This window comes from Chaetodon trifascialis, chromosome 14 (genome assembly GCF_039877785.1).
Source record: "Chaetodon trifascialis isolate fChaTrf1 chromosome 14, fChaTrf1.hap1, whole genome shotgun sequence".
NCBI lineage: Eukaryota > Metazoa > Chordata > Actinopteri > Chaetodontiformes > Chaetodontidae > Chaetodon > Chaetodon trifascialis.
This window is the reverse complement of record NC_092069.1, coordinates 20,395,255-20,422,533: the sequence shown is the minus strand read 5'-3', so window position 1 is coordinate 20,422,533 and position 27,279 is coordinate 20,395,255. Positions and strand designations below refer to the sequence as shown.

At 43.1% G+C, this 27,279-nt stretch overlaps 1 protein-coding gene across 6 annotated transcripts in view; it reads left to right on the top strand.

Moving 5' to 3' along the window:
- The window catches only part of actn1 (actinin, alpha 1), a 55,263-nt gene that overhangs the window by 21,053 nt on the left and 6,931 nt on the right, over positions 1 to 27,279 (top strand). For 3 of the 6 annotated variants that reach the window (XM_070978908.1, XM_070978911.1, XM_070978913.1), the window contains exons 2-15: positions 4,749 to 4,863; positions 5,834 to 5,953; positions 9,748 to 9,834; positions 10,389 to 10,476; positions 13,265 to 13,343; positions 14,322 to 14,403; positions 17,470 to 17,555; positions 21,439 to 21,531; positions 23,023 to 23,253; positions 24,333 to 24,480; positions 24,774 to 24,924; positions 25,252 to 25,360; positions 25,797 to 25,937; positions 26,829 to 27,011. In XM_070978908.1, the coding sequence (XP_070835009.1) occupies positions 4,749 to 4,863; positions 5,834 to 5,953; positions 9,748 to 9,834; positions 10,389 to 10,476; positions 13,265 to 13,343; positions 14,322 to 14,403; positions 17,470 to 17,555; positions 21,439 to 21,531; positions 23,023 to 23,253; positions 24,333 to 24,480; positions 24,774 to 24,924; positions 25,252 to 25,360; positions 25,797 to 25,937; positions 26,829 to 27,011 (1,713 nt within the window). Of the gene's footprint in view, positions 1 to 4,748; positions 4,864 to 5,833; positions 5,954 to 9,747; positions 9,835 to 10,388; positions 10,477 to 13,264; positions 13,344 to 14,321; positions 14,404 to 15,255; positions 15,342 to 17,469; positions 17,556 to 21,438; positions 21,532 to 23,022; positions 23,254 to 24,332; positions 24,481 to 24,773; positions 24,925 to 25,251; positions 25,361 to 25,796; positions 25,938 to 26,828; positions 27,012 to 27,279 lie in introns of all 6 variants that reach the window. The other 3 variants (XM_070978907.1, XM_070978912.1, XM_070978909.1) reach the window with 1 other exon arrangement.

Sequence of the window (27,279 nt, the reverse complement as noted above, 5' to 3'; positions counted from 1 at the left end):
CCTCCTGCTCTCGACCCCTGTTGTTTTTGCAGCCCGCCTCAGTTCTGGGAGGCTGAGGCAGAGACAAGAGAGAAGAGGAGGCCCTCAAAATTTACGACCCTCCAGTTCCCCCCGCGGATGCAGTCGGCCGCGCTTTCGCTTAGCTCCGTTTACACATGTTGTGCCGAAGCTGAGACAGACTGTGTTTAAGCCGCGGTAATGAGAGTGATTTTCACTGGCACGTTGTGGATGAACAAACTCTGTGACTGTGGAGCAGAAGACATGTTAACAGCTTACAGAGCTTCACAGCACATACTGTACTGACACAAATTGTACAAGGATGACATTATCACACAGAGAGTGCACATGGATCACATGACACGCTCCATACACAGTAAAGCACTGTATGCATCACGCTGTAAGCTGGAGGTAGTGTCGGTAAACTGACGTCAGATTGAGATATTCTCCATGCAGCACAGCTACCTTTACTTTATAGGACCTACCTTACCTTCACAGCTTTCACTCACGAGACCTGCCAATTTGCAGCCACCTTGGAACAATTGTGCAGACAGAAACCTAATGCAGAAGAGACAGAGAGACCGATTTCTCCACCATCAGCAGCCTCAGTAAACTACAGAGCAATGCAGCTTTCAGACAACTGGAAAAACTCTCACTTGTGCTCTTACTAGGGACGTCCTGATGAAGCAGTTTCAGCCCAGATCCTGATCCTTAAATGTTAGGTATTTCCTAAACCAACCCTGATCTGATGCTTACCTAGATGTTGATTAAATATGTATCTGACACATTGAAATGACAGCTGCAGCCGACTTAATCTGACAGGGATTGGCTCGGACATCTTTAGGTCTCACTGCTGATTTTGTTGATTTTCACTCCAGTCCTCGGATTTGGAAATGTCACAAGTTATTCTCTAAAGTTCAGGTAATTCTAAATGAACACAATTAGATAAATTTGGCTGGACAAAAGTAGGTTTATTAGTAATTCATATTTCATATTAAAAAATCCATTTGGCTGCTTCAGTGGATGTACCTAACTGAATTCAGTTACATCCATACATTTGCCAAAGACTTCGAAGTCTTTGGCAAATGTATCTCTCTCGCGAAACCTTGCAGGCATTGTTTTAGTGTAAGCCTCCCAAAGTTTGTTTATATTCCTCATACTTTTTGTGCAAAGCACATCATTTAGAGATTTAGTGAGATTAGATTTTCATCCTAATGCCCTGTCGGACTGTCCTGCTCATGCAGTAATCTGCCGCTGTGACCGGTGGACCGGTGACTCAGTGTCGTGCCCTGCCAAGAGCCCCAGAACACCTGAAGGGCCTGGGAGTGTTGACCATAACACAGCCTGCGGGTCATGTGACCGTGCAGGTGGCTGCCAGCCTGGGCAGTGCGCTGCTGCCAAACTCCACAGTGACCCAGAGAGCTAGAGGAGCTGCAGGAGGGCCGGCTAATTCTTGTCAGGAGGAGGCCTGTCACCCAGCCCCGAGCAGCCAGACTTACCCTCCTTCCAGCACATTTAACAAGCTAACATTCCTTCTGTGAACTTTTAGTCGTTTTCACAACTGTGCTCTTTGCACTGTGGAAGCCCAGATAATTTCACTACTACAGTAAGAAGAGGTCAAGGGCTGTCTTACTCCTTAAGATAGCACAGTGTCATCAAACCAAACCTGGCCCTGACAGAATTCAGACAAAGCAAACTGAAGAGAAAAGTACAAGCATTTTGTTTTTTTTACTGTCTTTATATTTACAACTTCTCATTTGGACTGATATCAGTTTATTTATTTTCATGCTAATAAAATAAGGTGAGATAAGATAAGACTTTATAGATCCCACACTGGGGAAATTAAGTCGTTACAGCCAGCAAAAACAGTGGCAGAGAAGGGTCAAGATTAAGAGTATACAGGACACAGAAAAAAGAATCAACTATACTCTGTATCTGCACATTATGTACAGATTATAAAAATACCAATTGGCATAAAAATACTACTGCAGTATTCTTATGAGAAAACTACCAATGCCATATGTGGAAATTGCACTCGAGAAATCCTGTTGCATAAAAAGAACATTGAATTGCACGAGTCTGAAGAACAAGAACCCATAAACATCAGAACAGGAACAAAAAGTCTTGATGTTACACCTGGTGACTCTGGGAAAAGACCTGACACATGATCACATGGGAGAAGTAAGCCTTTCCAACACGTGGTTAACGTTGTGAAAGGATCTATTTTAACTCCAACCATGATCTTTTCCGAACATAACCAAGTTGTTTTGTAGGTTATACCTTCATCAACTTTTTTTTTATTTAGAAAGGATTGACAGGTGATATGTAGATGAGAATGGCCACTTCAGAGCTTCAGAGTCTTTGAAAATGAGTCGTCCGACGCTGTTTTCATTTTCATTCTCAAATTGTCAGAAATGTGCCTTTTCATTCTGTCACTTCAGTGCATGTTGATAAGTAAATGTATTTTCAGTAGACTGGCAACGCTGTTTCTCTCATTGCATTCGAATATTGTCCACTTCAGAGCAGAATAAGCTTTTCCGTTTTCATTTTAATATGGTCGCCAAACAAGCATATGAGGAAATGAAAATGCACATTGGGTTATTGTGTTTTCATTTTAATTATGACCCAAATAACACACGCATAAATGGAAAATTGTAAGGCTATCATGGAATTACATTTTCATTTTCAAGTTTGCATTATCATTTTCAATAAAGTCCCCTACGGGCTTCCATATTCCACTCAAAGCCTTTTAACATTTTCAGCTGTCCGGTCCTGTTAAGGCTGCACTAAGCAGGAGTTTTAAGTAAAGATACTCTCATTGTATCTACTGAACACACATGTCCCGCTCGCCTTCATACCTTCTACCTTATTTTAAATTATGGTATAAGGAGGTCTCTTTCATTTTGTTATGCTTCTGTTCAAGGCTTTGTGCAGTTTGCTGATGGTATGGTAACAGGATATCAGTGTATTATAGGTCAACGTTTTCTGTTACCTCTTGCGGGCATTCGGGGTTGCAGAGTTTGCAAGAGTTTTCCCTCATTTTTTTAAGGCTATTTGTGTTTAATTAAGTGGTGGGAAACTGAACGAAAAAGGGAAGGGAGAGAGGAAAGAATCTGACACATGTCAAAAATTACCTTGTGCACTAAAAAACAACCCCAAAAAACACAACGCTGTGAGAACCTGATTCAGCAGAAGCAGAAACAGCCTTATCTCAACACTTGATTAAATGATACAGTTTTCATGTTGGCTGCTGACACCACAGCCCTGCCTCAACAGTTTAAAATCTTTGGCAAGCCGCTAAAGGGACTATTGATTAGGATTAATTGAAATATCTTAGTGCCTTTTGGAGCTTGTCTTAAATCATGACAAACTTTAGAGGAATACAGAATGTTTTAGAGGGCGTGTGCCTGCCAGTGGTACATAAATCCTCAGTGCTGGTCTTTTTCTGTCAGCTCTAACCTTGGAGATAAAACACCATGTAATCTGCCCTTTTCCCTCCACATCTTCTACAGTATCCTCAGTTTCCTTTGGCTTTTTCATTGGTTGGAACTCCACCACATGCCAGCGCGCTCGTACCCATCTGAAAGCCGGCTCTTCCACACTCCAGTTTATTGATAGTCGTGTAAACCTCATGCCGCTCCACTTTAAGAGTGATCTCATCACGGAAGTTCCACGAGTGCTCTGGACCAGCTCGCCACTGACTTTTAAGTGGCTGTTGTTCCCCGGCAGAGGAAGGCAGGCCAGAGAAAGACAGTGCAGGCTTTCATAAAAGCCTGGCTCTGCTCCTGCAGGTCCTCCTTCGGCTCTCTGGTGGAAACATGGTGCCTGGTGTTTCGGCCCTGGGTGTAATTAACCCGGGAACTCATAAAGAGGCGTTCACAGCAGGGTGCATGGCGGGCCCACTCCTCATGCCAGCTCCTGTTGGGCAGCTGAGATCCTGCTCCAGATGTTTTCCATTAGCATGTTTGCATGCCAGCAATGCCAGAGAATCCCAGGCCTGCTACACCTACTGTATACAGTACACAATGCTCCAGTGTGCTAAGCTTGTTAGGAAAGACTCCCATGAAAGGGCGGGAGCATGTGAATGAACCAACAGGAAACATATTTATCAGTAAATAGGCCTGGTTCAGTGAGCTGGTATTGATTTAGTGTTTTGGTAAAGCAGAGATTTTAGCTCGGCATGGTCAGTCAGTCAGTCAGTCTGAAATATGTCATCAACAACTGGATGGATTACCGTGAAATTTGGTATTGATGTTCGTGGTTCTCAGACAGTGCGTCCTCTTGACTTTGGTGATCCCTTCATTTGTCTTGTAGCACCACCATGAGTTTGACATTTGTAGTTTTGAGTTAGGTTGCAAAGAAATCCTGATATTATCCCTCAACTAATGACATCCCCATCAGTCTCAGCTGTGATTAGCAGATGTAAACATACTAAACTAAAGTGGTGAACATGGTCAACATTGTGCCTGAAAAACTTGATAAGGCTTGAAGTCTCATTTCAAGCTGCTACCCTAATGTTTACTGACCCAAACATAATTCTGCCTTTGATGAGGTCAGCCCTGCTGGGCTTAATGCATTGGAGTGCTGCCATTGTCAACAGATTGTAGAATATAGTGTGAAACTGATAACTCACTATCAACATAAAGAGACTCCGGTGGCCTCACAATCAAACTTGGCTGCTGCAACAGATGATATGACTTTTAAGTGCAGTGGCTGATGATTGTTGTTCTCCCTTTCTTCCATCTCTGTAGACATTTACAGCTTGGTGTAACTCTCACCTGAGGAAAGCAGGCACGCAGATTGAGAACATCGAGGAAGACTTCCGGGATGGACTGAAACTCATGCTGCTGCTGGAGGTCATCTCAGGTAAACTCTTACTCAACAGGATTACCTGAATGAAAACAGTTTGCATGGACAGTACTGTCCCATGCTGAGTTTGGATTAGCCTTAAAGGAAATATGCTCGTTTGCTTTCTTGCTGAAGGTTATAAGAAAAGATTGATACCACTCTCACATCTCTGTGAATCTGAATTTACATCTTTAGTTTTTTAATGTGATGCATTTCTAAGTGAAACAGAACATCTAGGCATCAAATTTCAAATGTGATTGGATTACTGAAAAACAGGTGTGACTCAATACACACATCGCCTACTGTGATATACCTACAACTCACCAGCTAACGGTCAGGTGTGGTTTTATGTATATGATGGCTTGAGTTAGCTAGTCACCCCAAATCACATTAGATTCAAGAAATGTATGTTCACTATTCAAGATGAGTCATCAGAGCTATTTTAAGTTGTTTCAGTGTGTCTTTGAATATGAAGCTGCAGCCAGCAGCCAGTTAGCGTAGCTTAGCACAAAGACTTGAAACAGAGGGAAACAACTGTCAGGCCACCAGCACATCCGAAGATCACTAATTAACACATTATATCTTGCGTGTAAGTGTTAAAAAGACAGCTGATAGCCTGACCTATGGACAGAAACAGGATAGCTGTTTTCAGTCTTTATGCTAAGCTAACAAGTCGTCTCCTGGTTGTAGCTTTATTTTCTCCGGATGGATGTGAGAACGGTATCAATCGACGAAGCACATTTCCCAAAATGCTTTAAAACAACAAGAAATACCATGAAATGTTGAAAAACTTATGCTCGTTTTGAGGAAAGCTGTGCTCCAACATAGCCTACAATCTAATGCATTTGGTCTTAGAGCCATTTTTTTTTCTGTTTGATGTATTATTCCAGAACAAAATCTTATTGGTGTTAAGGACGAGCACTTAGAGAACCTGCCGGACATGCCAGCCATCATCTATCTGTCTGCCTTTTTGTGTTTTCCTGTCTAGGCGAACGCTTGGCCAAACCAGAGAGAGGCAAGATGAGAGTCCACAAGATCTCCAACGTTAACAAAGCACTCGACTTCATCGCCAGCAAAGGAGTGAAGCTGGTGTCCATCGGAGCAGAGGGTGAGTGATGTCACACCTGTCTTATAGTGACATTTCCGTCAGGAGATGAAGGTCAGGGATTTTTCACAAAGTCACCTGACCTTCTCCAAGTTTGTTTACATCTCAGATGGCCACCTATTGATTTTAGTGAGGCCATCAGCCACATCAGTCTCTACCAATCTGGTGTACATAGTTATGTATAGCGTAGACTCTGGCCCTCTCTCTCTCTCTGTCGTTCCCATGGCAGTGACACTGGCTGCTGTGCAGTTTAATGAGATCCTTATTCCAGAGTGTTCCGGCCCGGTTGTGCTTTGCAGTGCATTTTCTGAGAGCAGATCTTAGGATCAGCAATCCCCTCAGGGGCTGAAGCTGCTCATTGTTCAGCACAAATAACTTGGGGATGTCCGTCCTCCTCCCATCGGAGAGTAAACAACTCTTTAGCCGAGTAAACACTCCCATTTCCCTCTCACTCTCTCTCTCTCTCCGTCTTCCTCTTTCACAGCCACACACACGCCTCTGGCATTTTCTGGAATTGACAGAGTTTGCAAATGTGTGTCGCAAACAGAAACTCCCAACTGTCCACTAAGTGATCTCTGAATATTTAAATGCTCTTACGGGGTCACTTGACACAATATACATGTTTTTCTACTTACCCCTTGTGGTATTTAGCCATGCAGATATTTTCTGTTTGAGTGCCAAGTTTTTGAGATATCGGTCTCTGAGATTTCTTCTGCAGCACAATGCAGCAGAACAGACATTTTATTGTGTTGCTCAAAGCACTGAAAGATGACATTTGAAAAACTTTGCAGGAATTTGTGTTACCAGAGACAACGTCCTGGTTTCTCTGGACAATTCAAACCTTTGCTGACCACAATCCCTGCTGGAACTACTTCAGCACATGTAAGGGAGGAAAACATGCTTCTTTGGAATTTTTTGTTGAACTGAGCCTTTAAATAACCTCTGACCCATCTAACGCTGCTGTTCAGAGGCTTTTTCTGCATCTTTCATTGTCAGATAAAACCATGACAGAAGAAATCCTTGTAAGGAAAATGTTTTGATAACAAATGCTGACCTGCAACTGAAAAAATCTGTAATCCTTCACATATTTTTACCTCTGCGTGGATTTATGACTCTCCTGTCTGCCTGCTCATGCAGCGTGTTTGAACAGTTTTGTCTATTATTAAGTTTTTTGTCTCCAATTCAAAACAGTATTTTCATATTGTTTCTAATCTAGCCACCAAAAATTTAATTTTGCCAATTTTAACTCCTAAAGGAAAAGCCTCTATTACGGTAGTTTACATGTACATACAACATTGAGTAGCAAGTTATCGTTTTAGTATCGTTACTAAAATTCAGGTATCATATTGACAATATTATTGACAGATTTGAAACGACAAAAAGCTCTAATCTTGACAGAAGTCAAAGGAAGTCAACAGAAATGGCTCTTTAGGACTTCATCATTTGATCTATAAAATGTCTGAAAGTAATGAAACATCTTCCCAGAGCCCAAGGAGATGTCTGTATTCTCCAAACAACACACCAGTTTTGCCTTCTTAATTTTTTCTATATCTTTTAATTTATAAGGACACCAGACCAAACTTGCAAATTCAAGGTTAGATCTCACACAGATAATTTCCTTACACAAATTTTCAAAACTTCTAATATATTATTATAATCTTTTCTGAAATATGGATGTGGAATTCAAGTAAACCGCTCACACTAATTGCTCAGGCCATGGAGGTGTTCTTGTGTCCGTGTCTTTAGTAATTATTCTAAATATTATTATGGTGCTTGCAAAAAGAGAAGCATCTGATGAGCAGAGGGCAGAGGGCCCAGCACAGATCCCTGTGCAACTCCAGCAGCACAAAAACTACAAACATTTCAACTACTATCTCAGTGGAAGGCAAAGAAAACCAGCAAACATTCACATCTGAGACTGTTTGATTTAATTTGAATTAATTAGATTTTAACTAAACATTTCAGCTACTTCATTTTTTTAAGATTATTCTTCTAGTTTCCTTCACTCTTTTTTAAGAAAACAAGACTCTTTGGCTCAAAAAAGGACAAAAATTACTTCATAAAATGGAGATTATTTTGCAGTGCACTGAGGCCAGTATAAAAGCTCCTAAGCCAGACCAGCATTCCAGACAGATTAGTTGCCTGGAATCCCCTCCTGGTGGATCGGCCCAGCAGCCAAGCTCCCTGCTAGCTGCGGCGGTGGGATGGGGCTAGTTGAAGGCTCAGGTTCATGCGACTCATCAGGGGGGTTTGTTGTGGGTGAGGGATGAAGGAGGGTGAAGGGGGGGGTTGTAGTTTGAAATGGATTTAACAGGATTTGTGTTCCTCCCCCAGGTTGATCAGTCATGTTCATTAGGACTAATCTCAGCATGCATCTGCATGTCAGGCCGAACCAGCGAGCGCAACTTTTTCTGCCTCCTAATTCAATCTGAGCTGTCTTTCACAGCGCGTTACACGTACAGACGTCTGACTGACAACTCGCAGTCCAAGTTTGTCCATCACAGTTGAGCGGCTGTGGAGCTGCCGTGCCCCATGCCTTATTGGATTAGAGGGAGAAACGAATGATTATTGAAGGCGGGCAAACAGAGCGACCTGTTAGAGGGGATTTTCATTATCGACAACACAGAGAGGACTGGATGGAGGCAGTTCATTCACAGCCTCCAAGTCCAGGCACACAGCTGATCGACAGCTTAACAGCCTCGGCCTCAAATGATTGAATCATCACACGTTTCATTCATAAGAGCTTAGCGCTCACAGTTGTAGTTCCCCCTCACTGAACCTGAGCCTGTGTGGACAGTAGTGTACTATACAATGTGTGTTTTGGTGTTGAATTGACAGATTATCGGAGTGCCAAAAGGCCTGTGAAAGGTGCTCTTTAACACATCGTACAGTTTTAAAAACATGGCTGTAATTTTCAAGAAGATGCTTTGACAACATTACGGACACGTTTTCTTTCACATTTGCTTTCCAAAAGTTGTTTTATGCCCATATTTGTGTATTGGGGCATTATTTCTTTCTCCTGCACTCGTTGTTGTTGGCAGTAATAATTAAAATCCAGAAATTTGAAGTTACTCTACCGTTCAACATATGATAAATCTCTGTGGAAAAAAGTCAGCAGTGGTTTTCATGTCAAGCGTCAGACATTAAAACTAGCATTGGACATTAAAAGCTAGCTAGCTAGCAATGCAATACATATCTGTACACACTATTATGTACTATCTGTCTTTCTCTCTTCCTGTTCTGTCGTCCTTCATCCTCCACCAGTGTAAAGACACAGCATGCTCACAATGACAATGCTAACATGCTCATGTTTAGCAAGTATAACGTTTGCTCTGTTCAGCATCACAGTTTCCCATGTTAGCATACAAACACTAAGTAGAACTGAAGACAGGGTACAGCAGAGGCTAATGGGAATGTGATTAGTTTCGCACGTATTTGTACACAAGCCAACCAGAATTTTGACCTGATGATGGTGCTGGATGAAAATTCAGGACATGACCTCGATTGTCTGTACAAAATATATCCATTAAATACCTTAGGTGTGAGTGTGAGTGTGAACGGTTGTATGTCTCTATATGTTGCCCTGCGATCGGTTCAGGATGTACTCCACCTTTCGCCCAATGACAGCTGGGATAGGCTCCAGCCCTCCTGCAACCCCGAAAGGGATAGTCGGGTATAGACAATGGATGGATGGATAGTTGAGACGTTTCAGTTTGGACCAAAATATGCAGATCAAGGTGCCGTCTCAGCCCGCATGGCCAAAAGCCTAAAATGTTATTGCTTTGCCCTTCTTTCAGAGATCGTAGATGGCAACGCTAAGATGACCCTGGGAATGATCTGGACCATAATCCTCCGCTTCGCCATCCAAGACATTTCTGTGGAAGGTAGTGTGAGTGTGTGTGTTTGTGCGTGTGTTTGTGTGTGTGGGCACGTTTCCACATGCCTCTTATTCATTCACTTGATTGAAAAGAGCTCCCGCTTTGTGACGCATCTCACAGACCTTAAGAAAACAGCACGGCACCACATACAGACTCGGGCTCATGCATGTTCATTTGAATGTGAACGTTTCACTGCTTCTTCCTCTGGAAGTGGAAATGTTTATGTTGTGCGCCTCTCCTCCGTTAACGTATACTGTATAATGTGCTTACGATGTAATCCAATTTAAATGTCAGGAGTGATCATCCTTGATTTGTTAAGCTTTAGATTCCAATGTAGTGAGTTTTGAACTATTTAACATTTACTGTTTGTGTACAAACCAATACCAGACACCGCTCTATGTCCCACACGAGAGCATGAAACATCCCAACAATCACACATGCTCCCCATTCGCTTCACCTCCACTTAATCCACCACTAAACAGGGATTAGCCGACAGTCGGTCAAAGTAAAAGCCTGAGAGTTTCTCCAACTTCACAATGATCCCTTTTCTCCAACCGCAGAGACATCTGCCAAAGAAGGCCTCCTGTTGTGGTGCCAGAGGAAGACTGCGCCCTACAAGAATGTCAACATCCAAAACTTTCACATCAGGTACGGCTTTGGGGAGGAAGACATAATGAGCAACTGAAAAGGTTATTTTACACCACATGCCGAGACGCAGTTACACTTAACGAGGTGAGAGTGTGGAAGTGTACGCAAAGAGGTCAAATATCCGCGTCAAGCAGCGAAAATTAGACCGAAGAATGTGAAGAGCAGGGGTGCATCATCTCACCTGAAGTTTTATTTGGTCTGAACCTCCTCACTTTGGATGGGAAGGCCACAATGAGCCAGCGGTTCAAAACAAGCAAGGATATATGAATGCTTTGTCTTCAATATGTAACTGCTGCATTATGAGCCACTAATCCAATAATCACCGAATATTTTAAAGATTTTGTTTTTAGCATTTTTTGCCTTTATTACACAGTAGATCAAACAGGAAACGGGGGTGTTAGCATCCGATCCTAGCATCCATGTTTCACCCCCGTGTGTCTGTTCCTTTTGCCACAAGTGGGTTTAGTTCGGCCTCAGTCGGCGTCACAGGAAGCCTCCATGCGTGTTGAATTATTGAAAGAAGACCACTCCGATCCTCAGATGTGGATGAAAGCTGAGGCGAGAAGAAAGGTGGAGGGGAGGTCATTTGAGAGGAAGGTAAAGGGAGAGGCCTGATGATCCCGGGGCAGACGCAGCGGCCAGGCCTTTGATGTGGCTCCTCTCTGACAGACGAGAGCGGCACATTTAGTCTTTTTTATCCAGCACTCAGGTGCTGCAGCTTCAGGTGTCAGAGCCGCCTTGTAAAAGAAGCCCCTCTCTCTTTTTATGGCAAGTAATACATTTAAATAACCCATCCCACTAATTTGTTGCCATGCGAGCAAGAGAGCGCCAGTAAATCCTCCAGAATGCCTCCAAATTGAGATTGAGATCGCACTGCACCATCCCATCATGCTGCGTTTACAGACAGACTGCTTTCAGCATCAAGGCCATTAATCAATGAACCGCAGAAGGCTGAACTAAGAATATGTCTTCCATCTAAATAGACACATGATCGTTGATGTCAAGACGAAATTTGATTTAACAGTAATGTTCTTGACCTTTTGGCAGATTTTAAATTTAGCGGCTTCCACATTTAAATATACATTTCAACATTTACGAGTCAAAACGAGGACTGACATTCATAATTCTTGTTGTTAAACTTGGCCGCTCTCCCATACGTCACATCTGGTTTGTCTTTTTTGAGGCGTAAATAAAACTACAAACACAACTCCAGATGTCACTGCAGCGTATACTGTATATTTCCCTGCACATTGATTCACTCGGGTCTCGATCCTGCAGGTTTCTCTTCAAGCACTGAATCTATCTTTCTTAACCTTCATTTCTGCAGATGGAAATTAGTGCTTAAGCAAATTTTAAAGCTGCTACGATCAGTATTTTTATATTAATAATAAGTTAAATCACCATGTTTGATGTGAAAGGTGTCGCTTATAGTGACGAACCCACAGAAAATTTGCAGCTCTGAGCTTTTAAGCATCCTTTAACTCTTTGTTTTGGTTTGACAGTGTTAGATGTTTTGGTTGACTCTCTCCGCTCTCATTGTGTTTTCGGCCACAGCCGGCTGCTGTTTTTAGCTCTGTACACTTCCTGCTCAGCATCAAACTGCAGACAGACACAGCTGGTTATAGGCCTGTGAACAAAGTGGAGCATTTAGCGGCTAAAGATGTTGATATTTTCCTCTGGGTTTGGCGGAGACCAAAGCGGAGCTTAAAGGGGAGAGAATGTGGACAGAAACATGGCTTCAAATTAATGCTAATGTTGCTCTGTGTCTGCTGCATGTGGAAATGGTCAGCTGTTTTGTTTTATTGTGTTCCCTTTTAAGGTGATGATATGTCAACATTGTGTCTACGCAAGTGACCTGAAAAAAATCACTTAATACATCTTTAATTTTCTGGCAAAACACAGCGATGTGTAGTATTAATGTCCAAAATTCACAGCGTAAAAGTGTTGTGAATACATACAGCAAATGTCTAAATAAATATTGTGCTGGAGCTGAAGCATTCTGAAAGAATTGGATCACATCTGTAAGTCAGTAAGTCGCCCTGAGACCACGTGCCAAGAAAATTACTCTGGAAAATGAAAGTAAACCAGTCCCCTAGTAGCGTGTCTGTTCATTGTACAAAGTGGCCGAGCAAGAATGTCTTTGTCTCTGAACGTGTTCCAGAATCTGGACCTCAAAAGCCAAATGATAGCAATTTACAATTTATTCATGGTCCTTGAAAATAATTTGAGGGGTCAGTTTTCCTTCTTCCAAGAGTAAAACACTGATTTCCTTTGACATCGTAGACTGTAGATTGAATTTCTTCCAAAACACTCACCAACATTGTCTTGTTTAACATTAGACCTGGATGTCAAATCTATAGATGTCCAATAACTGCGTTTTTTCTTAAAATGAAACAAAGAATGCACGAGGTGAAGAAAACTTGTCTCTTGTCAGAAAATAACTTGACTCAATTCAAGAACTTGACCTCATCATGACAAAGCATCTAAGGCATGTCATTTCTCCAGCTTCAGAGTCTGTGGCGCAGCTTTAATTGGAGACTTGGACTGTGTGGTACATTAGATAACCTATCCTCCCTCATTTGTGCTGATAGCGGTCAGCTTCCCGCTGTGTTACAGTAACACACCGCGTGCTGCTGGGAGGATGTGGGTGTGTGACTTGAAGCTAATTAGGGAGACAGATGGAGGGGAATGATCTCGATCAAAGATTAAAGTCAGATTCCTTTTTCCTCAGCTTGGTGTTTAACTTTTAGCCTCATCGCAAGTGTTTCCCTCTGTGTGTGTGTTTCAGCTGGAAAGATGGTTTGGGTTTCTGTGCACTCATTCATCGACACCGTCCAGAGCTCATTGACTACGGAAAACTGCGCAAGGTGAGTGAGCGTTATGGCAAACACACGGAGAAACCACAATGAGTTCACCACATTTCAAATGGTTAAAAGTGAAACCAACACAGGCACAAAGTGGAAGAGCTCCTCTGATCAAACCAGGGGAACAACAGCTGTCAGCTCTCCTGTCTTAGATTATCCTGCTGAGACACAATCAGCTTCACAGAGATGCATAATAATGTTATTATCTGACTGTGAAGTCTGTGCCCCTGAGTAACCCCATGTACAGTATCTGGTAGCAAAATCATTAATATGTTGGTTAAAACTGAGCGTAAAGGAGCACAAGTGCTTCATTTTGTGAGATTTCTGTCATCTTTGCTACCTTTGAAACAGCAGATACAGGCAGTAAACAGTGCTTTGATTATTAAAACCAAAGCGTTCATCCTGGTAAATGATAAAATATGAAAAGGAAAGAAAAATTATTTCTCATTCATTTATATTTTCATTTTTTTGTCATTGCACAATTGCCCATTTGTTTCTTATTGAGTGAATGTGCTCCTACAAAACAAGTCTACTGCAGATTGTTTTTATTATTATTTCCTCAATTAAAAAACTGTTTGTTTAAAATAAATTGATAAAACCTGTTCTGACGTCCTCACACTTTATCTGACTAATAGTCCAAAGCCCAAAGATCTTCAGCTTACTCTCATAAAACGAAGAGAAGCAGCACGTGGAAATGGACACTTTGCCATTTTTGCTAGAAAAACAATGACAAATCAACTGACTGATCAGTTAATTGTGAATTGTTAATGATCAGTTTGTTAATTTTGAAAATGTATTTACAATAAATAGCTCTGTTGCTTAAAATGTGACAGGATTTTATTGAGTCTATGAGCAACAAAAAGTAGAAAAACAAGTTTATCTTTTCCAAATGACAACTTGCTGCTGTAAAACGTTCGCTCTTTAGAGCCAGGCTGCTTCAGTGACTTAAGTCTAAAGGTGTTGATGGTCTGCTGTTGACAGGACGACCCCATGACCAACCTGAACACGGCCTTCGACGTGGCGGAGAAGTACCTGGACATCCCCAAGATGTTGGACGCCGAAGGTGAGCAGGCCGGGAGGAAGAGTGTCAAACGATGATGAGGAGGAGAAACATTTTCCTGTGTTCAAAGACCAAAATATACTCTCTCAGACGTGCTGTTCAGAGGTCTAAAAGGTGATGAAAACCTCCTTTCAGGATGTGGATGAAGCCTGCACCACCCATTTTTTATAGCTTCCTGAAACCTACAATCTCTCAGCCGCGCCTGTTTTCCTGCAGCGATTAGCCAGGTGTGCATGGGTGTGAAAATGGGCAGAGCCTCACTTTACGGGTTTACTGCTGAACCGCAACAATTGCCTCTGTCTATGAAAACAGACCCAAAAATTGACCTTGATGAAGTTCTGAATATTAGCACCAGACACGTGATGCCAGATGACAGACGGACTCTTGCAGCTCGCTGGTCTTCGGGCAGGTTTCTCTGAGAGGTTATATTCTGGTCTTAGCGCTCAGACAGGCGGCTGTGCACACAGAGGGAGACACACACATCCTTTTTTCCATTGAGTGTAATGATGCAGTTCTCGCCTTATGAATACATGAAAGCCTGTAGACGTTTCTGCTGATGTGTGTGTGTGTGTGTGTGTGTGTGTGTGTGTGTGTGTGTGTGTGTGTGTGTGTGTGTGTGTGTGTGTGTTTCTGTGTTGAAGGCTGCAAACGTTAAATCAAGTCCTCCCCGTTAGGCACATCTGGACAGTGACACAGCATGTTTTTCTTTCCACTCTGGATATTGTTTATGTGAAGAGCTGAACCCCGGCTCTACTTCCTGTGTCTTCATTTATCAGCGCTCTGTTTAACAACCTCAACCCCTACCCCCACCCCCCCACCCCACCCCCCTCCCTGACCTCCTCTCTTCCCCCGCAGACATTGTGGGCACTGCCCGTCCGGACGAGAAGGCGATCATGACCTACGTCTCTAGCTTCTACCACGCCTTCTCAGGCGCCCAGAAGGTATCCTGGATGCAGCGTCTCCCTCTTCCTCCTCCTCCTCCTCCTCCTCCTCCTCTTCCTCACCCCTCGTTTCTACTTCCGTGTGTTTCTCCTAACAGCACCCTTCTCTTTCTGCAGTGCACAACGAACCCCCTGCAGGGCTCACCCTCTTTCACTTTCCGCATGGTTCACGACACCAAATGCATGATGGGACCACAAACACTCTGTTCCTAGAGGCAATGAGCACAAGCGTATCTCCAGTAGACCTCGTTACGGTGCTGCAGGCCGCCACGTTCACCCCTGATTAGGGTTTTGTTCGGCTGAACAGAAGCTGAGCGGAGTGGGAGGTGCTGCGAAGTTTGTCTGATAAATGATGATGATTGCCCGTGATAAAAGCCATGGTGGCTGACGGAGAGAAACAAATTAGCCTGAAGTTTGGCGTGCTGGGGGAGATGTAACCATTTAAATGGATGGTTATGTTCAGCCTTGAGAGCGACAGCTTAAATGGAGGGTGGAAGAATGAACGAAATTAAAACCGGCACTCCAAAGTCGAGCAGAAAGCTGTCTTTTAATTTTAATAGCTACGTGCTGTCGGGCTTAAGTGGGAAGTCTGTTTCCTTGTCCCTCTGCAGAAAGAAGTGTTGTGTCGGGGAGACAATGACTGATTGTCTGTTAGCTTGACGGCTACTTTGAAGCGGAGCACGAACACTGAGACTGTGCCGCCAAGTTTATTTATGGAGCTCATTTGAAAACAATATGATTTGACCGAAGTGCAAAGAACAATGAAAATGTGAGAAAATGAGTGAAGACGTTGGGTGGCAAACACAGCTGAAGCAATGACAGTCAGCTGTATGAGACTGACAGAAGGGCAGAATTCAGCTGGATGCAGATGTTAAGGAATAAAGGAGCGGGTTGTAAATGAGCTCAGGGAGGGGGGGCGGTCGAACAGAGAGTGGGAGGTTGTTCCAGGGTTCACCACGAAGGTGCCGTCACCACTGAGTTTGTAGCTGGATTGTGGGATGGAGTTGGGGCTGAGGGTGTTAGAGGCCAGTGGAGGGTCATCCAGCCTTTGTTGTTCTGTGGGATTCCCTGAAGCAGTTTAGGTCTGATGGGCAGCAAAACACCTGTTTGGATCATCCACAGGTAAACAGGTTGATTGGTAACAGCTGATAGTGTCATGATTGGGTCTGAAAGGGGCATGCTGAAAGGCTCAGTCACTCACAAGCGAGGATGGAGGGAGGTTCACCGCTTTGTGAACACATGATTGGATGAAGGATGTTACTGCATGGACTCAGGAACACGAGTCCCAACTTTTTTGGAATTGGGTTTTATATTTCTATAAGATTCTGGAGAGCGGAGAAAAGGATTGGACCGATTGTGGCCAGACCCTGTGCGTCCTCTCAGACAGTCAGGGGAGAAGCAGAGCATCAGAAAGGAGAGGTTATATAAGAGCCAGGTTCATTTAAGAGGCCCAGCAGCAGAGAGAGCATTTCAACACAGCTGTGTTTAAGCAACTCAGATCAAAAATGTCTGTGTTTATAACTGCTGCGAGTGGAGAGGTGTGGTCTGCCTCACTGAGAGCAGCCAAGCAACAGCTGGAGTCTGGATTGCATCATAGATCCGAGAGGACGAGACATGACTGGGTTTTAAATTAAGCTGGACTGAGTTCAGTCACAAAATACAAAATTCAAAAAGTTATCCCTCCGCACAAATTGAATGATATCACAGAATTGTAATTTTGGCCGCTGTTCGACTGAGTTAATCCTCCATATTTTACAGTCACTGTCAGATATTTGAGAGCAGATCGTTGGCTGTATTTTTGCTGGAGGCACTTTATTTAAACTGCATCTTGAGCTGACCCTGAACTTCTCGGCTACTTAAATACTCCTGTGTGTACACATGAATATATTTATGCAAAACTCACTCCACTTCCCACTTAAAATTCATTCACTTTTATCACAATATTTTGTCCGAAAAATGAAAACCGACTTGAAGGCAACCTGTAGGTGGACTGGAGATGCCTTGTGCCCCCACTCTTGCCTCCTCCTGTGATTACACCCCCTGCTGGCCCTTTTGTCTCTGCACTCTTTTACTCTTGTGCATTTTTCTCTTCTCTGTCCTCCCTCCCCTTCCTCTGTTCTCCGGGCAGATATCATTAGCACCTTGAGGCCAGATGAGAAGGCCGTCATGACTTATGTGTCGTGTTACTACCACGCGTTCTCAGGCAAGCAGAAGGTGAGAAACCAAACGCAAAAAAAAGAAAAAAGAAAATGTCTAAACAATAGCCGGATACCTGCCAAAGTGGCTGGCAGAGAATGACAGTTGTTTCTGCCAACAATCATTTTTTGGCTGCTGACTAGTGATACCATAATTTGACTCTACAACACTGTATGACACCCAAAATGACCATATCAGGCAGTGTAATACCTGAAGTGCTTCTTTATTGAAGATTCCTTTTGTTTGGATTTGTCTTTTCTCGTCTATCAGCAATTCTGTTGATCCTATGAAGTGCCAAAATCTAATATATGACACATTTTGAGGACTTGATGTTGGTATTTATAGCTGCTATAATAAATATTTTAAGATTAAATATGAATCAGATGGCTGTCTAATGTCTGAGGGGTCGTGATGAAACCACAGACAATTAGCATTTTGGACTCTTTCAGCTTATTGTTTTGGTTTTGCTGTTGAAGGTAAATGTTTCGGTTCACTCTCACCGCTCTGAAAGCATCGTTCCAGCTATAAAAAGCTTCAGTAAACCCGCTGAACACTGCCTGCTCAGCTCCAAACAGCAGACAGGAACAGTTAGCACAACTAGCCGGTGAACATGGTGAAGCATTTAGCAGGTAAAGTGGGTTATTTCACTTATTAGGCGGTGGAGACCAAAAACAGAGTTCAAAGCGAGGGAATATCAGACTTACATTCATCAAGGGTGACAATGTTGCTTCATAACTGCTGGAGCAGCTGTTTGCTAATAAGTTAACCAAATCAGCTTCATAAAGAATAATCTATAAATGATGTGTTTCCAACTGCAAATCGAACGCAGACAAGTTTGGTTCCTGCAGTCAGTGAGCTGATGGGAAAAAAGTCGAGGTACCAGTGTGAGAACTGGTCAGTCAGGGAACAGCTTTCTTTACCATCAGACAACGAGTGGAAATGATTTAAACGTGTTTTAAACATTAATTGGACACGTTTGCACTGCCGTCATCTGCAAGCAGACCTTTCATTTTATGTGCCTCAAAGTGCTGTAACTTTACATTTTTAGTGTGAGCGGCCCCGACAGGAAACCAATCCCTCAGTTACTGGGGACCTCCTTATCTGCCTTCCTTCAGCAGCGTATTGATCCCTGATAAAGCACACCACCTCCTCCTCTGCCAGCATCAAGTTCTTCCACCCTCAGTGGAATACATGATGCCAGGTCCAAGATCTCTGCAGAGAAAAGCCGAGACTTATCCCACAAAGTCTCCTGTGCTTAAAATCTTTATTAGGATCCGGAAACCGCTGCCGGCTAGCTGCTGGTGTTACAGCACTGACATAAATTTCACCTAGAAACAGGCGGTGGAGAAGCAGTTACTCCTCCTCTGTCTAATAGCTCAGATTGGACCCTCCAGGCCACCATTGTTCCACTGTTCCTCCACTGTTCCTCACTTTAACTTGACAAAGGAAAGGTCGGCGTTCACCCCAGTGTTATATTAACTTTACAGTCAATTTGAGTCAAGATTTTAATTCTTTTTCTTTCTGGAAGTTAAATTATTATTTCTAAAGTGTAGAAAAGGCAGTCAGAAATGAAATGTCTCCTCTCTGTAGTAGTAAATACCAGTGAGGTCACTGAGGTTGTGTCTTTGGAGATATCTCTGGGAGCATGGGGTGGTTTAATGAGCTTCACTTCTACATACTCAACATGTTGGGTGCTGTAAAGCTGATTCTGGTATTTTAACTTCTTGAAATTTGACTTGTTTTTATGTGAAACAAAATCAATTAATGGAAATTAAAAAAACTGGATTCAGTGTTTTCCACTGTGGGGAACGCTTTGAAACCATATTTAGACAACCATGTGGGGACCATAGAGCAGATAAATCAGGTGAGATAAAGTGGCTATCATCAGTATGTTTCTGTTTTATTTTACCTGTCAGATCTGTAAATGATGCAAAAGAAAGTGACACAACTACAAACTGGCAGTAGTCTGACACTGACGGAACAGGGAAATAATGAACTTCACTATAAAGTGTTTTAGTTGCATTACATTAAATGTCACCTTAAAGCTACTCTAATCAATGTTTTTAGGCAAACAATGAATCACGTGACTACTTTTATGTGAGAGAGACGAACCCACAGAATTACCACCATTGTTTCTGCTGCGGCTGATGTCAGGACGAAGTAATTCATGACGGCGGTCCCGGCTGTCCGGGCTTTCAGTAAAGCGGCCCAGCGTGCAAACATCAGCTCACAGAAGCACGACCTGCACATCCTGGCTCTCCTTTTAAGGCAGCTCTCCTGCTGCTCCTGGTGGAGCCCCGGAGCATGTCTCCGACCGAGCCAAGTTTACCCCGTGATCTTTTGACAGAGTGGGCTGGAAGCCGTCCTCTGAGTGGGGTGCCAGTGTCTGAGCTATGAGATGCAGTGGGAAGGAGCTTCAGGCCTGTCTTACTGTGTCTCTGTGAAAGGACACTGCTGCGAGTTGACTTTTAAATGGACTCATTCACTTGTCCAACCTTTTAGAGGGACATCAGTAATCTGGGTTGATCCGTGACAGTTGCAGATCTCATCTGAGGCTTTTCAACGCTCTGAACTACTGCTGCAAACTTTCACATCCAGCTGAACACGTCGCATTTCTGCCACACTTTGTGCATGCTGCTTGAATTTCTCTCTTCGATTTCTCCTCCTCTTGCTCTTGTTTTCAACGAGCTTTCCTCAACACATTTACTCGTCTTGAACCCAACGGGTTAACTGACTACACGTTGTCATGGAAACTGCTTCACTCATGCATCGCCAGCCCAGTGATGAAGACTGACAGGCCATGTTAAGGAAGTGTTGTGTCATGGATGAGCCCTCCCGTTATCCCCACCGGACATTTTTTTTTCCTCACCGGAGCCTCGCTCTCCATTTCCCCGCCGTCTGTGTGTAGGTTGAGAGGCTAAAATAACCCACGGTGCACTGCTGTTCTATAAAAACAGTGGTGCAGAGGGAAAGGTGCCCTACACCTGGCAACAGGTACAATGTGGTATGTCCTTGTTGAAGCTCACTGAGTTGTCACTGTCCCCCTCCAGAGTCCCTCCTGTGAGAAAGAGACATTCGATTATTAATCTTCGGTGATATTTAGGTGACATTCACCGGGCAACACACAAGCCCAGACAGAGACACAATCAAACACTCGCTGTCCTCTTCTTACTTGCTCGTTTGATCCATCACTTCATCCCCAAAATGACCCATTAGGGAAATCTTTGCCGCCAGCATAGATGGATGCATGCATTTAAATGGAGGAAATAAATGTGAATGTAAAAATAACCGGTCACAAGTAGACGTCTGCTTGAGTAAGAGGAGCGAAGAATTAGCAGCAAAATGTTCTGCAGCCAGAAATGTGTTTTCCTTCTTGTTGAGTTGAATGTTTGCGCTTCGCTGTGCAGAAGGATTAATGTGCAAAGTTTGACACGAGAAGGCTGTTTTCACATTCATTGCTGAGGGTGTAAATTTTGCTAATTGACAAGCTGATTTTAAGAGGCGGGCCTAGGAGCCTGATTTGTGACATCACAGATAGTTTGGAAGCCGGTCCAATTTTCAGCATTACACAAGTGTGAAGCCTCCAGTGCACAAACAGTGAGAGCGGACTTTACAGTGAAGTAGCACATTCATATATTCTGCAGTTTGTAATGAGGGAGGAGGAGCGGCTGCCATTTTGAGGATTTTAATGTGGTGATCACACTTTTTTCCCTGCAAAAACCATGTCAGAGGCAATTTTATGGGTGCCTTAATACATTTCTGCCACTAAAGATATATCGCCGTAACTTCATAGAGCTTTCAGTACATATCCATCCATTGATCAGCACAGATGACTGAACACCAGCAAGCTCTCGCTCAGCTCTGCTTTCACACTGTTTCTCCCCTCGTCCTCGTCATCCAGGCAGAGACAGCGGCCAACAGGATCTGCAAGGTGCTGGCTGTCAACCAAGAGAATGAGCAGCTGATGGAGGACTATGAGAAGCTGGCCAGCGATGTGAGCACACCCTGATTTTTCCTATAATTGTCCTGCGCCTCCTCTACCCCTCTGTCTCCCCGTTCTCCTTTTAAAGCTGCTCCCTCGCCTCCCAGCCCCCGGGGGTGTTTGTGCTCCATACAGGTGCAGGGTCAGGACCACGAACAGGGTAGATCCAGATGAAAAGACAGACTGGAAGTGTTGGTTTCCAGCACAAAACAGTATCTTGCTAGTAATTTTTATGTAAGACTGTGTTTTTGCCTGTTTTAACAGCAACGCTTGATTTTAGATCAATGTGATAATAAAACAGCGGAGACATAAAAATCAATTGATAATAGCAAACTAACAGATAACACAAAATTAACTGGAAACTATTTGGATTATTGATAAACCATTGAAGTGATTCATGCAGTAAAAATGCCAAATAGTTGATTGTTCCAGCTTCTCAAATGTGAGGATTTGTTGCTTTTGTTCGTATTAATCGATGAGAAGCTTTTCCACTTCTGTTTGAACTAAATAAGATATTTTCAGACATTAGGTTGAAATTCTGACTTTATGCACCAAACAATTAATGAATCGAGAGAAGAATCTGCAATTTAAGTCATGAAAAGTCAGTGTTTGAAAAGACTTTAGTGTGGTGTGTTTAAGTGTCTGTGGGTAGCTGAATATCTGAGACCCAGCACTTGAACACACCAATTAGGACTATTTTTCAAAAGCAATGCCTGGTTCAAGCTGCACTGTTATTCAAACTAAATGTTAAGTTAAGAAGAAAAAATGCATTTTGATTGTGATGGATTAGCTTTTACGAGCAAGTTTCAAAATCGACGTGTTGATTTTTATACAAAATTCCTCTTGAAAGAGTTGTTGCATGAAGTAGAACTGGCAGCTATTAATCACAGATACTGGATATCAGTAAATTGCTGTAGAAAATGTGAAAGTTATGTTTAAGGTTTTTCCAAAAATGTCTCACTTAGTTCGTAACAAAACAAATTTAATGAATTTTCATTAAAAAAAACAGCTTATGCACCTTTACTGGATTTAAAAAAAAATCCTAAATATCAATATTGGTATCAACCTCAAAGGTCAGGCATGGGTCAGGCTATAGTAGTTTGAAGCAGCTGTTGGTTCTAAAAAAAAATAATATTTTCTCTGGAAAATGTTCAGAATCAATGAGAACAACACACAAATTGTGTTAAGTGGGATAAAACATGCAAAAACGAAGACATGGTCCTTTTAAAACTGCCATAAAATGTTTTTAGAGTTAATTTTGTGACAAAAATGATCAAGAAACCAATTAGCTAACCAATTCTCTCAATCTTCTTTTGCTGACACACATTAATTTCATCCACTACACCTCCCTCACCTCCTTCTCCCTCTCTCCTTTCATCGGCATGGTTCTCCATTTTCTTTCCCTTGAATGGTTTCTCCTCCATCCCCTTTTTCTAATAACTCACCCTTTAACACACACACACACACACACACACACACACACCACCACCACCAACACCCCAGCTGTTGGAGTGGATCCGTCGCACCATCCCTTGGCTGGAGAACCGCCTGCCTGAGAACACCATGCAGGCCATGCAGCAGAAGCTGGAGGACTTCAGAGACTACCGCCGCCTCCACAAGCCGCCCAAAGTGCAGGAGAAGTGCCAGCTGGAGATCAACTTCAACACCCTGCAGACCAAGCTGAGGCTCAGCAACAGGCCCGCCTTCATGCCCTCGGAGGGAAAGATGGTCTCGGTAGGTCGAAGCAACTCGTGCAAAAGCTTTTTTAAAGAAAAGTTTGAGATGCACTCCTCCCCCATGAATGACTGTGAAACTCTTCTGTAATGATTGGTGGTAGTCAGTGGCCAAAGCGTTACCTCAGCTCCATGAATCATGACGGCGCATGCTGCCAGGGAGCGTTTGAACCCATTTTTAACCTACGTCTCGCTTGGTTGCTAGTTCGCTTTGAAATGTCAAATTTCAAACCTGCAGCGCAACCCAAATATGGTGGAGAGTCGTTCCAGTGCAGCTTCTCCTCTTTCGCTCCTCTTCCTCTTTAATTTAAAAATGTACAGTATGGAGTGAATTATTGCATATTTCTTTTTTGTAAAGTCTCCAGAAATTAACAATATGGACTATTTGCAGATATTTTTTTGTAACTTCCATCCAATTTAAAGCTGCGATGATCAATAGTTTTATATTAACAATGAATCAAATGGCTCAGTGTGATGTGAAAGGGTCTGCTCGTGGAGGAAATTATCGCAGGACTCTGCAGTTCCCCTCGGCTCTATGCAGCGTTTCAGCGTCTTTCAGCACTTCTTTATTTACTTTTTCTTCAGTCTTACTGCTCCCATCAGCGTTGTTGTCAGACGCAGCAGTGAAAAATCCCACCGCATCAAACAGCAGACAGACAAAGTTAGCGACTAGCATTTAGCTAAAGAGCCAGATTTTTCCCTAAGAAGCTGGTGGAGAGCTAACGCAAAGCTAAAAGCAGAGTTAATATTGGAGTTGCATTCATTAGATGTACAGAAACACAACTCCAAATGAATGCTAATGTTCTCTGATAATGCTTGGTATGTAAATAAGTTTGCTAACAAGTTCACTTCATTAACTGAAAAGGTGGAAATATGTTAGCGTTCAGCAGCAAAAAAATCTGTAAAAGCAGCTTTAGTTTAAGTTTAGTGATCATGCATGTGTGACAAAAGCACTCAGCATTTGCAACAGATTTTTGCAGCCGGAGCCTGAAGTACTCGTGACGGCGTCCTCATGTGTGTCTCTCCCTCTCTGCTTTTTCCAAGAGTTAATTCTGAAGTACTCTCCTTTGCCTCGTTCAGGACATTAACAACGCTTGGGGAAACCTGGAGGGAGCAGAGAAGGGCTATGAAGAGTGGCTCCTCAATGAGATTCGCAGGCTGGAAAGACTCGATCACCTGGCGGAGAAATTCCGCCAGAAAGCAGCCATCCATGAAGCGTGGACTGAAGGTACGGAGCGTTTGAGAGGAGCTCACAAACACTCGCTGTCTGCATACAAAGATCCAGCTCCTGTGTTTTAGCCTCACGCTGGCTGCTCACGGCCACAACAAAGTGAAATGGAAATTACAGCCTGTAAACATTTTTAGGATGTTGGCTTGTTATAACGCAGTATGTAATTGTCCTTTGTTTTAGTATCACTTAACAAGCACTCTAAACAGACAAATGACGCTGTTGATAGATTTGAGATACATTTTAATTTGATCTCAGCTCGGCCGACACGTTAACCGCGTCTCCCCCTGCAGGTAAGGAGGAGATGCTGCAGAAGCGTGACTACGAGACGGCCTCTCTGTCGGAGATCAAGGCCCTGCTGAAAAAACACGAGGCCTTTGAGAGCGACCTGGCCGCGCACCAGGACCGCGTGGAGCAGATCGCCGCCATCGCACAGGAGTTAAAGTAAGAGATGATGAACAGGAGGCAGGACCGTGCTGCTGCCCCTCTGTGGATCAGTAAAGCATAAAGGAGAGTAGGAAAGGTTGAGGGCTGCTTGTAGGGGCATTTAAATGTTGTTCTGCCTCAAAAACAATGAAAAGGTGGACAGAAAACCTAATGAGTGAATCAAATGAGACACAACAAACAAAGACACAGCAGGGTCATAGAGGCACTAAAGTGCATCTGAAGAAAGGCGACCATAAAAACCACCCAGTGATTAACAGCAGAAGTGAACAATGTAAACTGCCGTGATGCAGATAATTATAATGAAGCTCTCTGTTTGTGCTCCAGTGAGCTGGACTACTACGACTCCCCCAGTGTAAACGCTCGCTGCCAGCGGATTTGTGACCAGTGGGACACGCTGGGAGCTCTGACCCAGAAACGCAGCGAGGCTTTGCAGGTGAGACGAGTTAAGAAATAGACTGTAACCCCGAGAGAACTGAAAATAAATGAGTTACTGGGGAGTCAAATTTCTACCCTTCAAAATCACTCACTTTGTTATCCTTGTTTTTAAGTTCTTTTGTCCTTCTTGGTGCTGGTTAGAGCAGAAATAATTACACATTTAGACATGAAAGAGGTCTCCTTCACAGTGAGAGGCTGTGAAGAGACTGTTTGATTTTCAGGATTCCCGCTGTCCTTGAAAATCCTTTCAAAGTTTGGAGATTTGATGAGATTGTTATTTGTGAAAATATGACCCCAATGCCGTGGATATGCCACAGCTCTCTGGAAGATCACAAATAAAATCAAGCCGCCAGAAATTCTTTGCCCAACAAGACTTTGAAGGTCAATAAAAAGCCTGTGACTTTGTGTGATAACCTTGTTTTTGTGCTCGACAGAGAACCGAGAAGCTGCTTGAAACCATTGACCAGCTGTACCTTGAGTTTGCCAAAAGAGCCGCTCCATTCAACAACTGGATGGAGGGCGCCATGGAGGACCTGCAGGACACCTTTATTGTCCACACCATCGAAGAAATCCAGGTGAGCACAGAGCGGACTGACGGGGACGGAGGAGGCTTGATTTACCCTAGAATCAATAACAGTGCTAACACGCAGCGTGTACAGCTGTGGGGTTTTATGCACTTTAAAAAGATTTTGCTGAGAATTTCAACATTTGACATTTTTGGAAATGTGTGTATTTGCTTTCTTGAGTTCGATGAGAAGATTGATGCCTCTCTCATGGGTGTCTGATAAAGGCAAAGCTGCAGCCTGTTAGCTTAGCTTAGCATAAAGACTGGAAACAGCTGGCTGTTACTGCACTCGGTCCAGAAATAGTCTCTTGCAACTCCCAAAAACGTACTTTAATTCAGAGGTGTTGGTTGCCTTTTTTAGGTTTCTCCCTGCTGCCAGTTTATGCTAAGCTAAGTCAGCACATTTCAGGCTGTAACCTTACATTTACTGGACAGACACAGGAGGCATTGATCTGCTCATCCAATTCTCAACGAGAAAGAAAAAAAACATATTTGCCAAAATGCTGAACTTGTCTTTAAGTCAAATGTTATGTTGAACAGCAGACAACAGACATGGATAACTAACTTTTATGTAGCCGTTACGTACAGATGTTACAAGGAAAGTACTGTAGGTTGAGAATATTCTATACATGTAAGTGAATATAACTAAGTAAATTATTGTTCCAAAGCATGTGACAGACATGAAACAACAGAATGACCAAGAATATGTACAGTAAATGTATGAATTATGCCAAACTGAATGTGTGCTCAGCTGCCTCTTTTCCACAACTAAAGCTATAATTTAGCAAACCGTTAATTGTTATTAGTAAGTGTATTTCTCGTTTAGATGTAAAAATGAAAAAAGCCTTCATTGTTGTGTTTGTGGTTGAGATTTTAACTTTGTTTGTGTGTTGCGTCTCAGGGATTAAGCACAGCCCACGAGCAGTTCAAAGCCACGCTGCCAGAGGCTGACAAGGAGCGCCAGGCCATCCTGGGCATCCACAATGAGATTAGCAAGATTGTGCAGACCTATCACGTGAATATGGCCGGCACCAATCCCTACACCACCATCAACCCACAGGAGATAAACAACAAATGGGACAAGGTAATCAAAGGTGTTTTTAATCTTTATTTATCCATCGAAGATCGAGTCCAGCAGAGAGGGGCTCAAGCTAGCCCGGAAAAGCTTCCACCTTCCAGCAGTTAGACTGAACCCAAGGGCCGGGCATATACTCTTCAAGGGAAAGTTCGACAGTTAGCAAATAATTATTCACCATCTTTCAGAGAGTTTGATGAGATGATTGATACCACTCACATGTTCGTACACTGTGAAATGCTATCAGCGGCAGCCGGCTAACTTGGTTTTAGCGCAT